General features: G+C 43.4%; 1 protein-coding gene across 1 annotated transcript in view; it reads left to right on the top strand.

Annotated features, from left to right (window-relative positions):
- Positions 1–12,000, top strand: part of enox1 (ecto-NOX disulfide-thiol exchanger 1) — a 41,948-nt gene that overhangs the window by 14,243 nt on the left and 15,705 nt on the right. Inside the window, exon 7 of the mRNA XM_080018538.1 lies at positions 6,546–6,652. Coding sequence (XP_079874664.1) covers positions 6,546–6,652 — 107 coding nt within the window. The remainder of the gene's footprint in view (positions 1–6,545; positions 6,653–12,000) is intronic.

The following is a 12,000-nucleotide window of genomic DNA, read 5'->3' on the forward strand; positions in this document are numbered from 1 at the left end:
TGTGTGTGTGTGTGTGTGTGTGTATGAGATGGGACCGCCTGTTTGTGTGTGTGTGTGTGCGCATGCGTGTGTGTGTGTAAGGTGTCCACCGGTGAGTGTAAATGACTTATCTCAATGGGTTCTGGTGTATAAGGTTGGTATTATGTCGTGGTGCCTTCAAGCAGCGGAAAGGGCTCCCCCCGAAGCCCACCCCCCGAGCTCCGCAGCCGCGTAGACACTCTACGGCTGCAGGAATGCCCCGGGCGCCCTGCCCTGCGGCCACAAAAGACACCCGGGCTCCCAGAGAAGCTGGAGGGCCATGGAGCAACCCCCATGCCTGGCTCCGAGGAGCATGCCCCAGTCCCAGGGAGCACAAGGAGACCCCGCACCCAAGGGGTGCACATATACAACCCACCCCCAAGTGCAGGCACAAGACGCAGCTGCGGGAACAGAACCCAGTCCGCAGGCGCCAGGCACGGGTCGCAGGCCTGGAACCAGGCCCCGCGCCGACAGGCCGACACCCCGCCGAACCGCCCGGCCTGCAGGCGAGCTGGCGGGACCCCCATGCCCACCCATGCCCCGCGTAAAGGCCCACCCCACTGCAGCCGACCAGACACCCCACCCGGCGTGACAATGAGTGCCCATCCATGTAGCAGAGTGTGCTCAGCGCGCCTGGATGTTAGCCGCGCCGGAAGAGCAAAAGGCCGACTGCTGCCCCCACACCCCAACCCACACCCACAACAGCAAGCAGCACCCCCAAGGGGCCCTGGAAGGCACCCGGGCACTCTCCGCAGCCCCACCAGGTCACAGCACACCTTAAGCCACCAGGTGCAAGCTGCCAGGACTCCAGACCAGCCGGTGGGGGGGCCGACCCGGTCACCCCTGGCCAACCATGCCCCAACACCCCCCAGCGACCCGCCACCCCGGGAAACCCCAGTGCTTAATGTGTGCTGTTGGCTATTGCAGTTAAAATTGCAGGGTTGGGGTTGCGAGTCCTTCACGGAAGTCGAAACCGAATCACTCGCACCCCCCCTGCCCCGCAGACCATGGTCTGGTGGAGTGTTGTTCGGAGTAGGATTAGTGTGCAAGTGTATGTGTTCAAGTCTAATATAAGTGGGATTAAAATTTCGGGACGGACGAGAAGAACGCTGGGGCAGAGCGGCCCGCCACGCTGGGCAGCTCCACGCCCCCAACAGGCCCCTGGTCAGCCCCCAGCTGCCGGGCATGCGGACCACAGAGGGCAGCAGACGGCACCCCCACCCCACAGGGACGAGCACCCCGCGCACTGAGAGTGCCACAGGACAGGTACCCCGGCAGCCTGGTGTGACTACAGGAGATCGGCCCCACTGAAGGACGCCACATGGTGAGCCCCAGTGATGGAGTTATGTCAGAGCTAAATGAAGCCCATATGTCATGAAATGAATCAACATTGTTTTTAGATATTGCCAATAGTTTTTCCATTGAGATGTATTCTATTAATAACGCTAACCATTGGGATGTGGTGAGATTATCTGTTTTACCGATTGAGTAAAATTGTTTCATTGGCAATTGTTAAGGCGATCAAAATGGGTTGGTGGTGTTTAAGTGGTGGATCGACTGGAGAGAGGTTGCCGAGAAGACATAGAGACGGGGAGATTGGAATGCTGTGACCCAAAAGGGTTGATTGCTTCTTGGTGATGTTGTTCCAGAATGCTAGGATAGGTGGGCAGAGCCATAAGGCAAGAAATTAATCATCTCTGGTATTAAGGGAACAGTGAGAGCAAATGTCTTCATCCACAAAACCCATTTAGAACATTTTGTGTTCCGTGATATGAGCTCTGTGCAGAATCTTATATTGGATGAGTTGCAATTTGGAGTTGCTGGTTAGAGAAAAGGTGTTGTTGCAAATAAGCTCAGATAATAACTGACTAATAATAACTAATAACCAGATGATAACTCCTGACATTCTGTTTGTTCAATGTCTTGCTATCCATGGCCCAATTGTTGCTCTGGTTGTAGCAATTTAATTATAAATTAAAGATGGTTCGTAAGATAGTACTATCTAAAGTTTGGGGCTGCTAGGCCTCCACAGTCTTTGTATTTCTATAGTGTTGCTAGAATAATTCTCGGTTTCTTGTATTTCCAATAAAATGTATTGACTATTGAGTCTAGAGTATTAAACCAATGCACTGTTGGTTGCACTGGGGTTATTGAAAATATATAGTTTATTTTTGGAAGTATATTCATTTTCACTGCTGCTATCCTACCATTTAGTGAGATGGGTAGGTTGTTCGAATGAGGTCTTCTTCAATGGATTTAAGTAATAGAGTGAAGTTAAGGGCAAACAAATCCGACAGATTGGTGGAGATATCAATACCAACGCTGTGAAGTGTAACCATCGGTAATGACCAACTATTTAAGATTGAACACTTCTGGTAGGGATGATTTGGGTTCCGTAAACATAACAAGATTTTGTCTGCATATAAACTGATTTTGTGAACAGATTTTCCTGTTTGTATGCCAATGATATTACTGTTTTGACGGAAGGCCACTGCAAGGGGTTGAATAAAGATGGCGATAGTAAAGGGGAGAGTGGACATCCTTGTCTTGTGCCATGTTGTAGAGTGGAACGCTGTGAAGTGTAACCATTGGTGATGACAGAGGCAGATGGTAAGTTGTACAGGATTCTGATCCATTGAATGAGTGACTCTCCAGAGCCAAATTTGTTGCAGATTGAAAAGAGATATGTACTATTAACTCTGTCAAATTATTTTTCGGCATCAAAAGAAGCAGTAACAGTATTTAAGTTGTTCCTTTAAGATATGATGATCAAACTGAATAAACTACACATAATGCTGGATGAGTGTCTGCCTTTGATAAAGCCTGTTTGGTCTGGGTGAATTATAAATGGAATTACATTTTCAATTCTCTTGGTTAGTGTTTTACTTATAATTTTAAGGTCACAATTAAACAGGCTTATGGGTCTATAACTGGAGGTGAGGGTTGGGTCCTTATTGGGTTTGAGCGAAACTGAAATGAGAGCGGTATTCATGTGTGGAGGCATGGTGGAGGTTGACTTAATCTCTGTAACCATTCTGATGAATAATGGGGATATAAATGGCCAGAAGTGTTTATAGAATTCCACTGGGTAGCCATCTGATCCAGGTGATTTATTGTTGGGCATAAAAAAGAGAACTTTCCTGACCTCTTCTAGAGTAAGTGGTTGATCTAAAGTGGTAGCCTGCTCTGTCGAAAGTTTAGGGAGCTCAATTTCATCAAGGAATGAGTGAATGTTTGAAATATTAGCCTCATTATCCGAGTGATAAAGCTTATTATAAAAGTCTCTAAATATGTTATTGATGTCTTGATGTATGTTATCCTACCCTGTTGATCTTTGATGGCTGTAATAAGTGTTTTTTCTCAATTGCGTTTCAATTGATTGGCAAGTAATTTACCTGATTTGTCATTGAATTCAAAATAATTTGCTCTTGTTCGTTGCATGAGGAATTGTGTCCTTTGATGGATGATATTATCAAGTTGAGATGTCATTGTCCCGATCACATTTCGAATTTGCTCAGTGGATGAGTGGGCTTGTTGGGAGTGCAACTCCTTTAGTCGTTGTTCGAGTTTATTTTGGCATTCTTGTCCTTTCTTTTAATTGTGAGTGGAGAATTAAATTATACTACCCCTCAGAACTGCCTTTGCCGTTTCCCAGAGTAATGATGGTGATATTTCTGGGGAGTCATTCAGTTTAATGAAGGAAGTCCATTCTCTGGAAAAAAAATGATTAAATTCTTTACCTGTCAAAAGAGAGGCGTTAAACCGCCACCTGCCGGGAGGGTTCCGTTATTGTTTCATTTATGAGGTTGAAACTAATCAGCCGTGATCGGAAATTACAATAGGGTGGATTTCAGGATTTGTAATGATGAACACTGCGGAGTTACTTGTCAAGAAAAAGTCGATTCTAGAGAAACTTTGGTGGGGTGATGAATTATATGTGAATTCTCTAGAATGTGGGTTATTTGATCACCAACAATCGCCAAGAGCAAGATTACTCATATATTGTTTTATAGTGTCCAAGGAACACCAGGATTTGTGACTATTTCTGCTTTGAGAATGGTCTAAACTTGGATCCAGTACTGTGTTGAAGTCTCCTACCAATATGATAATTGAGTCAGAGAATTTTAAGAGTTTTGAATATTGTGACAGAAATTTGGGTCGTCCTCATTGGGGCCATAAATATTAGCTATGGTTAATTTGATGTTACCCAAAATTCCATTAATCATTATGTAACGCCCTTCTGGGTCTGATATTGTGGTTTTATTTTGATATGGGAAACTTTTATTGATCAATATAGAAGCGCCTCTTTTTTTGAGTTGTATGATGCAGAAAACATCTCAACTCTTCTTATCTGGCTTAAACATCAGGTTGGTTTGATATTATCTGAAGTCGATCCCCTGTGATTGCATGTTTTAGTAACCTTATAGCATGTGCGCTACTGAGATGGGAAATGAAAGTCATTAAATGTGTGCGGCTGTCTTTTGATAGTCTATTGGTGTATCTCGCAACGAGAGGTATTTATTAACCTTGATTTGTGTCAAATTTTAAACCTTCAGTCCACCTCCAGTTGTATGCCAGGAGAATGGAAGAGTGGTTATTTTGGCACAGATCTGCAGCACTAGTCTAGACATAGAAAGTCTTGACAGTTGAGTCTCTATCAGGGTAAGTATGACAAATTGTTACCACCCAACTAAGTACTAAAGAGCAGCAAAGGACTTGACTGATTTGACCTCACCCCCAGGTAGGTAATGCAACTCTATTGTAGTCTGTTTTATTGTTACCACCCTCCCACACTCACAAAACAATCTGGAACCTGTATTATGGCCATACTTGTTGTCAATATACAAAATTTATATTTTACATGGTTTTCTTTGTTGAAGTTAGTTCTTTGTCTTCTGGCTCAAATGGCAGAAAATCATCTACCGCTATGAGTCTGACTGACCGAGGATGATTTTGAAAGGGACAGTTTTTGCATTTTATAATTCATGCCATTGTTGAAAGTTGTCACTTTTATTAACGGTGAATGGAAGGGCCAAAACACACCATGCAGAAGCATGTGCCCCTTGCTGCGCTGCTTGGTACTGCAACTCGTATTTGCTTTGTGTTAACAATTTCCAAGTGATACTTTTTCAGAAGTGTCCGCGCTCACATTCTTACATAAGGTATGTTTTGGCCCGAAAAGAGAGCAAGAGCAAAGCATAACTTTAAAGGGCAACATTTTTCCAGAGTGAATGGCTTAACTTACTGCACAGAAGGTGCTTGCATTCCAACTCCTTTCATCTACAGTATAGGATTAACATAGTCCTCCTAATTGCGGCAGTAAACAAATTAGCTATTTTAGAAAGTAGTGCAACTTTAACATGAGTAAACAACAGTGTTAAATAGAACATTTAAAATCTCAAAATAGACATTCATTCAAGAAAAATGTTGCCTCCATTGAGGCTTAAGGAAGTAGATCTGGAGGTGATCTTATGTAAGTACTATGAAATATTGGCAGAGAGAGACCAGCCCATCATATGAATATGGATCCAGTTTAATTCCACTCCCAGCAGTAGTTTGACTGCGAGAATAATCAAAACAACAGTTTTTTTATTTTTTTACAATGTGTATATGCGATATTTGCCAATTACTTTGGCCGGTGGCATCTGTTCTTTTCTCCTTGACTCATACCTCCTCAAATGAGCCAAAGGCTATGTTCACACTGCAGGCAAAAGTGGCCCAAATCCGATTCTTTTGCTCATACGTGACTCAGATCTGTTTGTCTTTCCTAACAGCGTGAACTGTACAAATCACATGGAATCTGATATTTTCAATTCAGGATTGGGCCATTTTCATATCAGTCCTATATCAGATACAAGTTTGATTTTTTTGCAATGCGACCTCAGCAGAATAAATCAGAATTTATGTGACTTTTATGTGAGAGCAGAGAGCAGGGATTCCCGACCTTGAGCCGAGGTACACTGTCCCAAGCCGCCCAGGGCATTTGCCTGCCATGTGTGCATGCGGCTCAGTTCAGGACCGTGACCAGTTCACACTGGAATCTTATATTTGCCACATTTAAAAAATAATGTGAACAGCCAAACAAAATACTCAGATATGAGCAATAAATCCAAATTGAGCATTAAGGCTTGCAGTGTGAATGTAGCCAAATAAATCCTTTTGACTCGTCTATGTCACTGCAGATATTCATGGCCACCATCCAGTTTATAGTAAATGTACAATAAATGTGTTTAATTGCTGCTTACCCATCTAGAGTTAGAATCCCCTGTGATCACCTGTCCTTCCTAAATCCTATAGTGTGCGCGCTACTGGGATGGAACAAAAAAAGTCTATCAACGTGTGATGCCTCTTTTGAAAGGCTTTCTGTGTATCCCTGCCATAAGATGCTAGTCTCTCCTCTGTCCAGTACGCCAGTAAGCCTGAGTCAGCAGTCCAAGTGCTACATAAATGGCCTGTTTTGTCTCGACCCCCCCCCCCCCCCCCCCCACCCCCACCCCGCCACTCCGCGGCCCTCACCCCTCCCCAAGTCGAGCAGATTACAGCTGTGTTCACCGCTTCCACCAGACAAAAGGCATGGGACCATTTCTCAAAAGCACAGCGCAAGAACATAGACATTTGGCGCAAACAGTGCGAGGTTGGTACACTGTTGCTTTACTTCAAATGTTTCTCCCGTTTTTCATCAATTTTCCTATTATTTCTGTACTTTTTTTTACCCTCAAGCATAGGGGGCACAGAGGAAGTGGCACAGATGTCACTTGTGTGCAAATTTAAATAAGATGTCGGTTTCTAACCATATAAAATTTTCGTCGTCATTCCTTTATGATACAGCTGAAAATATGCAACATCATGACTTATGGTTTTAGCACAAGTCATGTTCAACCCCTTTCATGATTCCTTCTTATAATGTTCAGCCAACAACGGAGAAACGGCCACAAGCCTTGATAGAAAGCATTTCAAGGAACTCTTCTCCTTTGCTCTCTCTGTCACTTTCTCTTGTTCTCTCTTTCTCTTGGATTTATTCCTCTTGTGGCTCGGCTTTAATGTAAGATCTGATGCCTCTTCGAAAGTGTGAAGGCGCTGCTATGGCAACAACCGTTTCCAGGTTTAAGGCTATGATCAATTATTCATCTTATTCAAAAATCGATTACCAGAAAAGAACATGTGGAAAAATAACTAAAGAAGGTCTATTTTTTGTTCCATTGGTGCTTGGGGTGGGTCGGGTGAATTCAGAACCAGCACAGCGCCGCTCATAAGCGCTGCTGAAAGATCTGAGGCAAGAGGAGCCTGGTACATTTTTGCCTTACATACAGGGTTTGGGTTTGGGAGGTGGGTGGACCTTAATCAGCACACACTCTGGTGTGGAATACAGCGAGCGTTGCAAGATGTACGATAATTTATGTATTTGTTATTTTATGATATTATATTTAATTATTGTTTAGCCCTTTGTACAATATACGATGATCAATAATTTTAAAATGAAAATAAATGTACGTGTGCCCCAAGGCTCTGTGCTTGGACTCCTCCTTTTCACCATGTACATGCTCCCCTTTGGCCAGATTATCAAATTATCAGATATCACCACGGCCTAAGCTTCCAGGCCTATGCCGATGACACCCAGCTGTATCTCAGCATTAACGATCCCCTCAGATCTCCCCACAGTGCCTTGTCAACTGCCTGACGTTGATGGCTGCTCTATCTGCCCATCCCCAGAAGTCTACAACCTGGGTGTTATTCTGGACTCCACCCTCTCATTCCAGTCACACATCAAATCCACCCCCAAATCCGCTTCCTACTACCTCAAAAACATCTCTAGACACTGGCCATCATTCTCAAATTCTGTGGCTTGGACAGGCATCCATACCTTCATCACCTCCCATTTGGATTATTGCAGTGGAGTCCTGTCCGGAGTAAACAGCAAAGCCCTGGATAAGTTTTAGTATGTGCAGAAATCAGCTGCCAGGGTTCTCACCCTCACCAAGCCCTGGCAGCACATCACCCCCACCCTCATCAACCTTCACTGGCTCCCAGTCAAGTCTTGTATCTCATATAAAGTACTGCTCCTCACCTATCCCTCCATGCCCTTGCCCCGCAGTACCTATCACAACTCCTCCACCCCTATACCCAGTCCCAGAATATGTGGTCCTCGGACATGGGTTTGCTCTTCACCCCCCACATCAGCATGCAGACTTTAGGGAACAGAGCCTTCAGTGTGGCAGGCCCCACTCTTTGGAACTCTCTTCCAGCAGACATCCACAACGCCACATCCATCCAACACCTTAAAGAAACGACTGAAAACCAATATTTTCACGATGCCTATGGTCTTGGTGAATGCTGTCACCCCGGCGACATTGCAACTATTATTTTCTGCGCTTGTGTGATTTATTTTTTGTCTCCCCCATATGTGTAAAGCGTTGGGTCCCTTGAAAGGCGCTATAGAATTGCAAGCCATTAATATTATTTATTATTACGATAATTTTGACATGTCATAGTTTAAGGTTTTTTTTCTTCATATCTGTAATAGTGAAATGGTACGGAGCTGATTTGGAACCAGCCTGATTATTTATCTTAGGACGTTAACTCCAGTATGTCAATAATGTATTATTGAAAATTGACCCTGGATCTGCCATAAATGATCCTATCACGTAGCTTTGGGGTCCTCAGCACAGATTGCTGTTGCACCGCAGTGTGGATTCGAATGTACGACAGTTTGCCCTGAAATGCGATAATTCTGAAATCGTTGCACAATTAATTCGTTTTTTGACATCTGGCAACACTGTATAGAGCTGGCACACACCCCCGATTGCCCATAAACGCACAACAAAGCAAATAAGCTTGCACAAACAATAGCAAAATTCATTATAGATACTGTATATCACATTAAAACCAGGGCTATCTATTGAAACAATAGTCATGCAACAAAATTTTAATGTTGGGAGGCTCTGGCAATGGGAATCTAATAGAAAGTCCTAAAAGCTATCAGGGAGCATTGGCAAGGGATGGCAACATTGGCAAGGGATGGCAATCTTTCTTATCCATCCCCAATATGACCCTTGCTTATAAGTCCTTCCGTGCAGGCTAAGGTCACATGAAATACCCAAGCCATTGCTGTGCCTTCATCTGAGTCAAGTCAGTATCACAACAAATGAGATTCTAAACATAGGTAAGAGGTAGTACCAGTAACCGCCATACCTCAAACCCTTTCATGTAGCAGCTACTGTTCATGGTTAGTCTATACCCAGGTTTATCGCTGACGCCAAAACCCAGCTTCACGTTTCACTCTGCACTCATTCCCCGCCTCGATTTAGAATGAAATCGCGGACGCAAAATTAAGAGATTACACGTATCGCAGCAGAATCCGATCTTATTTTATCTACAGGCCGAGCGAGGAGTCTGCTTCCCGTCTTTTACAGCCACTGCAAGGCTCATTTAGCACTAAGCCCAGCGACTTTATTCCAGCCATGCCAGAGATCGCAAAGAAGGAAGACAAGGCCAACCTTTGAACTGAGCCGTAGAACAAACTTAGAGGTAGTTCTACTCAAAATTCCATGTGTTAAAACTCTCGTACAGACATACAATATTGGTCAAATTCCCTTACAAATGGCTAGTTGTTAATTACAAATGGCTAGCGGATAATTTCATACTGGTACTGATGCGTCATTATATTAAACAAAAGAATTGGCTGTACAGTGTTATTTCAACATCTTAAAAAAAATGACATGGTCTGTTTAAAGTGTTTCTATGTTTCTATTTCTATGTCCATTTGAGTTTGTTTAAACGAGGTGACTCAAAATCTTTAAGAATTCTTGAATATTTTTCTGTGCGTTCCTGCCAGTGTATGAAGGCAGGAATCGAGCTAGGTCTTGAGTTTTGGCAAGGCGATGCATTGCTGTAATAGAGAATTACAACCAAAGCTAAAAACACTACAAAATTGTTATTTCGCTACAGGTACTCACTTCCCACCCTACCTGTTTAACAACCGTTCGGACTTACGACCAGCTCTCTGACCAGTCTGTATTGAACTCTGCGTACAATACTCCGGCGTGCGCAGCGTCTCAGCGTCAACCATCTCATCACGCATCACCATTCTCAGTCTCAGTCTCGTTCCCGCAGTCTGTCAGTATTCACTACACTAGCATTGGCAATTGCCACGCCCCCTTACCGTGAAATAACATGGGTCCTCGCATATCGATCAATTTGCTTAACGACCTGGTCCTAGAAACGGAACTCGGTCGTTTAGTGAGGAGTATCTGTATGATCATTTCTGTTTGGACTATCCTTGCATAGCTTTATGAGATAGTGGTGAAAGATATGTTTTAATAGAAAAACAAATTGATGGCCAGTGATGAAATACCTCATTAGCAGTTAGAGGCTCGGTTTGAGGTTCACTCCCCTGACCGTTCAGCCACAACAGTAAAACCATGGACAGGTGAAGTGAATGACATTGATCATCTCGTTCCAATGGCATCTGTCATGGATGGGATGTATTCGGCAGCAAGTGAACCAACAGGTTTTTTTTTAAGTTGATGTGTTGGAAGCAGGAAAAATGGTTAAGTGTAAGGATCTGAGAGACTTTGACAATAACCAAATTGTGATGGCTAGACGACTGGGTCAGAGAATCTCCAAAACGGCAGGTCTTGTAGGGTGTTTTCAGTATGCAGTGGTTAGTACCTACCAAAAGTGGTCCAAGGGAGGACAACCAGCGAACTGGGGACAGGGTCATGGGTGCCCTTAGGTTCATTGATTCGTGTGGGGAGAGAAGTCTAGCCTGTCTGGTTCGGTCCAACAGAAGAGCTACTGTAGCACAAATTGCTGAAAAAGTTGATGCTGGCTATGATAGAAAGTTGTCAGAACGCACAATGCATCACAGCTTGCTGCGTATGGGGCTGCGTAGCCGCAGACCGGTCAGAGTGCCCATACTGACCTCTGTTCTCAGCCAAAAGTGCTTACAATGGGCATGTGAGCATCAGAACTGACCATGAAGCAATGGAAGAAGGTGGCCTGGTCTGATGAGTCACGTTATCTTCTACATCATGAGGAAGGCCGGGGTAAGGGTTCGATCCGAAACAGTATCTTTGGAATGTGCTGGAACAACAAGCCTGATCCATGGAGGCCCCACCTTACAATTTACAGAACTTAAAGGATCTGCTTTTCACATCTTGGTGCCAGATACCACAGGACACCTGTGAGAGGTCTTGTGGAGTCCATGCCTCGATGAGTCAGAGTTGTTTTGGTCGCACAAGGGGGAGCTACACAATATTAGTGGTTATATGTGGTGATTTTAATGTTGTGGCTGATGGGTGTGTATACTACAACTATCGCTTAAGGAGTTACTGTCCCCAACAGAGGAGAAATGTCACATTTGGCTGCTCCAAATAAGCACAGAGATTTGACGTATGTCTTTACTTGCAGGATTGTTCAGTTGTAGAGTCATACAATCCATAAGTCATGGTTTGACGGTTTATTGCTTCACACGGCTACAAAGATTAATAAATTATACTCAATCGTAAAGATTCACTGAGATGCTGTTGCGGTGGACAATAGAAAGCCAAACGGTTCACATTTGATGTAGATTTATTCATGCTGTGTAATTTGTCATATCTGATGCTTACAGTAGGACTCAATGCTGTTTATCTGCACGGATCTGTGTCGTTATGTTGAATGGTGTCCCAAGTGTTTCTATGGAATATTATTTGAACTGTCGCTAAAGTAAAATGTCAAATTGGTCTATTAGTATAATTTCTGTAAGATCAGAACAATGTAATAAAATAGAAATAAAAATATAATTGTCAAATATATACAAATACCACATAAATACATTACAGAAATAGTCAGATATTTAAGGATATACAAATATACAAAATGTGGTACTATTCATTGGATAATTACTGGTATGGGTATACAGTATATGGTATAGATTATAAATATGAATTATTACTATGTGCTAGCTTATAACGGTATGTACAGTATGTACGGTATTGTAAA

Source organism: Zeus faber (genome assembly GCF_960531495.2).
Source record: "Zeus faber genome assembly, chromosome: 18".
Classification (NCBI taxonomy): domain Eukaryota; kingdom Metazoa; phylum Chordata; class Actinopteri; order Zeiformes; family Zeidae; genus Zeus; species Zeus faber.